Below are 5,558 nucleotides of genomic sequence, written 5' to 3' on the forward strand. Positions count from 1 at the left end.
ATTAAGGGGCTGTGCGGCTGTGGATGTACTTTGTCCTGGACTCAAGGGCCTGCGGTTGCCAAAGTGAGAAGTAATGGTAGAAAAACTGGGATGTCGGGGCCATCCATCCAATATTATTAGGGTTAGGCACTTTGAGAAAGACATGTCAATGTCCTGGGCCAGGCATGACTCGACTTGAGATTAGCACCCGTTTACTAGAGGTCAACCCTGTCTACACCTGACTCACTATTGGCTTCTAAGCTGTAGGGTTGGCAAGGGTGCGCCTCACAGCCAATGCTCCCAACTAAAGCAGATCTATGGCCACCATTAGGATATTGACGGCGATCAATATTGATGCGCCTTGTATGGCACATAAAACCGTATTGTTTAATAGCCATCCATTTGTTGATGGTTGTCATCAAGCTGTGTACAGCATCCTACAATGCAAATTGAGCACTATGAAGAATTCGTGCTCCTAAAATATACCTCCTCAAGTTCCCAATCGACTTCTCTGGCAACTTTTCTCTAGTATGGCCGGTAGTGTCGCTAGCCTTGTTAATGGTGTTGGAGATTAGCCGATCCATGGTCCACTTGGATCTCGGCATTGATGCGATGGGTGATATGGTAATAGAATGAGAGAATGGGCTAGATCTAATTAAGGTGCTAGAGGTGGAAGAGGATGGAGAGGTGAGGTAGCCCGAGGAGTGCTGGTGGAGCAGCTGGTGGAGGTGGTGCCGGAGAAGCCAAGGGACCGGAGCCGAAACACAATTGCAACATCCTTGTTTCTCTCTCTTTGCAGCGAAGCATGGTATTGGAAACCCGAAAGCGGAGATTGAGTCCGGTTCTGGGATTGGGTTGGGTTGTCAGGTCAGTCCTGACCCAACCCTGTTCGACATGTCTACTCTGAGGAAAGCTAGGTTCCTCTAACCTTCCGCCAAATAGATATCTAATCGGACGGTAACCTATGCACATATATCTGAACAAGCTAAAGGGTGTACGTTTTAATTCCTTGCTGCATGATCCCTCCCTACCTTTTGAATCTTGGTGCCTCTCTCACATGCTTAACCACAGAAGGAAATGGCGTGAAGCCTCTTTCGCTATCCCTCTTTAGTTGCAGCAACTTGTCATCCGTAGAGGCTGCAGTTGCCGGCTAAAAACTAGAACGCGGGGGAAAGCCGCTTCCAGGGCGCTGCCGGCCACTGGATTTCCGCCCACCGGTTACACCTCTTTTAACTAGATTCGGGAATGTTCTTGGGAATCTACACGTGATGCAGGGCAAGTGGGTCCGGCTGTTGGATGCTTGACTGTTCAGTCACAAGTCAAATCAGGTTTTGCAACAATAAAACCGTCGTCTACCGTTTCAAGGGAACTAAGTTATTCAACAAACATGTAAAATAATAAACAAGCAAAAACCAAATCAAACCGTCCTTGGAAAATAGGCTAGCATCGCTATTGCTTTTGTTAACTAATCCATTCAGCATCTTTTTCCCCTCCTTTTGAGCAGAAACGTCTTTGAAAATTGTCAGCCTCCTGACTTGTACTCCATTTTCACTCTGAATGTCCACATTCTGAAATCCGATCCCCGTTTGGTTCTTCTTCCCAATTTGCTTCATCCTTGTTAAAGAGAACTCAGCTGCGGTAATTTAGAAGGCACGGAAAAAACGACGGAGGAGAAATAAACATTTACGGATGTGCAATATTTGTTTGCTGATGAGTAAATATAGTATCTTTTAGACTGTGTATATATATTGAAAGATGAATGAAATAATTGGTTGGATTTTTTTTTTTACTGTTCAATACTCGTTAATTATACCTATGTGAATAACCGTGTAAAAAAAAAAAAAAAAAAAAAAAAAACTATAAAGGGCTATGAAGCGTGCAGTGCGGTGCAGGCTTTCCTTTCGATGGAGACAAAAGAATAAAAATAAAAAGATGGAGTACGAAGCAAGCATGACAAGTGACATGTCAGATGATGTCATGTATCAGTCATATTAACTTTAAACTGGCGCGTGTCGATCAACTACTCGAATTGTATGATTGCAACTAACCATCCGAAGGATTTCTATGTTGAATTACGAATGCACTGTGCCAAGCGCTGATCCATGTGACTCGCTCCCTGTGTAATTAGTCATCAGGGCAAATCTTGATGCCAGATCAAACATCAGATTCAGCTACCTGGGATGCCACGAAATAACTCAATTACCAAACAATTAAGTAGGTAATAAGACAAAGACGTGGCAGAAAAATTCCTCTGACCATCTAAAAATTAGATAATTGGCGTCCAAAACTTATCTCCATCCCTCTCTCTCTCCCTTTCTCTCTCTCTGTATTTCTACATACAAACAGCTATATACAAATATACAATGTTGCACACCGATAAGAAATAGCAGTTAACCAATACTCGTCAAACACATGGCTCTCTGCAAACACCCTCACGCTGTAACGCACCGTGTCACGCCTAATTTTTCAGGTATATTCTGCTGCTGCCGGTTCCCCACTTTCGTAAATGACGGATTAGGCAAGGGGTTAAATGAGGGATTTCAAGGGTCTGCGATCGGATCAACGGCCGGCACCGTCAAGGTTGCCGGCACCGGTTTCGGCGGGGACGTCGTCCCCCTGCCAGGTCCAGACAATGTCTTTGAGGCCCGGGCGGACGTCCTCCTCGCAGAACTTGATGTACTCGAGGGTGTCGCCGGCGGACTTGGAGAATTCCACCACAGCCACCTCCGGCGTCACCTCGAACACTTCCGCCGTGACGGCGAGCCGCCCCTTCCGGCCCTCCGCCTTCCCCTCCATCCGCACCTTGCACGCCTTGGCCCGCGCCACCCTGAACCCAAGCGCCCGCCCCGCCCGCTCCAGCCGCTCCACGATAGCCCCCGCCGACCACCGCGACGTGAACACCGTCCCCGCCCGCCGCCGGTTCTCGAACAGGCTCGACAGGTCGAACCCCGACGACATCGCCGATATCAGCTCGAACGCGTTGTAGAACCTCGGCGAGTCCACCTCCTTCCCCCCTTCCTCCTCCCTCTCCGGCGGATCCGCCGGAATTGATATCGGCGACGGGATCGGCCGGGAGAAGCCCTTCTGGAACCAGGGGAGCTGCACGATGGCCGGGATGGAGATGCGCTTCTCCGGATCGGCGACGAGGAGGCGGGAGACGAGCCGGCGGGCGTCGGCGGAGAACCAGGGCGGGATCTGGTACTCGCCCTTGAACACCTTGCGGTACATCCGCATCAGGTTCTCGTCTTGAAAGGGGAGGAAGCCGGCGAGGAGGACGAAGAGGACAACGCCGCAGGACCAGAGATCGGCCCGGGCGCCGTCGTAGCCGCGCTTCCGGAGGACCTCCGGCGCGACGTAGGCCGGCGTGCCGCACTGGGTATGGAGGAGGCCGTCGTGGCGGAGCTGCTCCGGGAGCGCGGAGAGCCCGAAGTCGGAGACCTTGAGGTTGCCGGCCTCGTCGAGGAGGAGATTCTCGGGCTTGAGGTCTCGGTGGGAGACGCCGCGGCTGTGGCAGAAGTCGACGGCGGAGATGAGCTGCTGGAAGTAGCGGCGGGCCTGGTCCTCCGGAAGGCGGCCGCGGACGACCTTGGCGAAGAGCTCGCCGCCGCGGACGTACTCCATGACGAAAAAGATCCGGGTTTTGGTGGCCATGACCTCCTTGAGCTCCACCACGTGGGGGTGGCGGACCAGGTGCATCACCGAGATCTCCCGTTGGATCTGCTCCATCATCCCGTCCTGCCGCCGGATCTGGTCCTTGTTGATCACCTTGATGGCCACGCTCTCGCCGGAACGGATGTCCCGGCCATAATACACCTTGGCGAAGGTCCCCTGCCCCAGGAGCCGCCCCATCTCGTACTTGCCGAACACCACGTTCCTTACCTCCCCCTCTTCTTCCTCCTTCCCCATCTCTTTCTTTCTTTCCTTTTTTCCCTCCTCCTCCTCCTCCCCTGTTTCTACTATTACCTTAAACGTGGCATCCTTAGGAGGAAAGCCCTCAGTGTTCTCGCTAGCTGGTTCGATTAAAGATGGAACATCTCGGTGAAGCAACTCCTGAATGGAGAACAAGGTGTTAAAAGGAGCTGAAGAGCAGGAACGGTGGGCGGAGAAAGGGGTAGGCCTGATTGAATCGTAGCCATTGGAGTGAGAAAAGAAGAAGGGCACCTGGTTTTAGGAGCGCTTGGTTTTCTTGCTCTATTTCGAAGTCTGGGAGGAGCACACGGTATTATCGATTTATATTAGGAGAGAAATCTATTGGTGGGGCTACGTAATACGTAGCCTCCAATCAACGAAGGGCGCGTTTGAGCTATTTTAATTGAAGTAGGAAGGGTCCCACGAAAGGTTGTTATCAAATAGAGAGGCCAGTGGAGGTTTACGTGCCGACTTGGCGTCCGAACCGGTTCTAGACAAATTTCTGGCTTTATGGGTTATACTCATATCTGTTGTGTATGAGTTGATGATGTATCCAAAAAAAGAAAAAAAATTGGAGAAGATGGAGTTTTTGGAGTGTCATCGGAGAACTGGCTGCAGATCTGAACGAAATTTATAAAAAACAAAAACTTTGAAAATAAAATTTAATAGTTTCTTGGGGATCATGCTCGAACCCAACTAATGTCGCATGCTTCTAGATGGTAAGTGGGACCTTAACAACTAGGACCTCCCAACTTGCAAGGTATTCAAGTGATATATTGTAAAAGGTTATATATACCTTTGTAGTATTATATATTTGTATATATATATTATGAATAAATTAAGTAATAGGTATGATACGAATAAATTGTGCTAGTGGAAATATTTTAGTTCCATGTAACCACTTCATAACAATAGCTGACAACATCCCAAATGCATAGAGTTAATTAAAAGTTGTGATATTTCTTATAATGGTGTTAGGTGGTTGTAGAGAGGAAAGTATTCCAAAACAATCATAATATAACCATTATGAGTTGATTTCTGAATCCTTAGTTAGGGATTCTTCTCCAGTACTAATTTTGATACATTCCACCATCCATAGATACGGAATTTAAATTCCTTTTATAGTTTTGACAAAATTTATAATTGGTTTCAACTTGTCATTCGAGCTGAGGACTGAAAGCAGCACTGTTTTCTTCAAAGGCAAGTAAAATAACTAGATTAGATTTGATCATGGATTGGAATATGTACAAACATTGAATTGTATTCTGAAACATATTGCATTGTCAAAAATGATGCAGAATGTTGAATAACCTCAAACAAAGACACTACAAGTACTGCCTTTTATTCCACTAGATGTGTATATGAATAACCTCTGGTCTAAATCCTGTGTGTAGGGTTGATTGTATCTTAATCAATATTATGTATGACAATAATTTTTGTTTCCTGAAAAACCAAAATCTATGGATCGATCGCGTCAATTAGATAAATATGGTCTGTCAAGGAAAGTAGGTTCAATGTGTCTTAATGATTCGAAAATCTCAAGCTAAATGAGGTACAAAGAAGAGCAAAAATTAAGGGGGAAAAAAAGGGAAGGTTAGATGAGAGTAATAGATTTAAACCCCTAATATAAAGCTAAACATGGATGTGGATCTTGTGGAGCTTGAATTTAG

The 5,558-nt window shown here is 47.2% G+C and overlaps 1 protein-coding gene across 1 annotated transcript; it reads right to left on the reverse strand.

The window, feature by feature from the left end:
- Window positions 1-2,194: 2,194 nt before the first annotated feature.
- Window positions 2,195-4,201, reverse strand: LOC103714243 (CBL-interacting serine/threonine-protein kinase 5). The gene has a single exon (XM_026807340.2). The coding sequence runs from the start codon at window positions 3,883-3,885 to the stop codon at window positions 2,539-2,541; it is 1,347 nt and encodes a 448-aa protein (XP_026663141.2). The 5' UTR covers window positions 3,886-4,201; the 3' UTR covers window positions 2,195-2,538.
- Window positions 4,202-5,558: the final 1,357 nt, after the last annotated feature.

This window comes from Phoenix dactylifera, chromosome 1 (assembly GCF_009389715.1).
Source record: "Phoenix dactylifera cultivar Barhee BC4 chromosome 1, palm_55x_up_171113_PBpolish2nd_filt_p, whole genome shotgun sequence".
Lineage (NCBI taxonomy): Eukaryota > Viridiplantae > Streptophyta > Magnoliopsida > Arecales > Arecaceae > Phoenix > Phoenix dactylifera.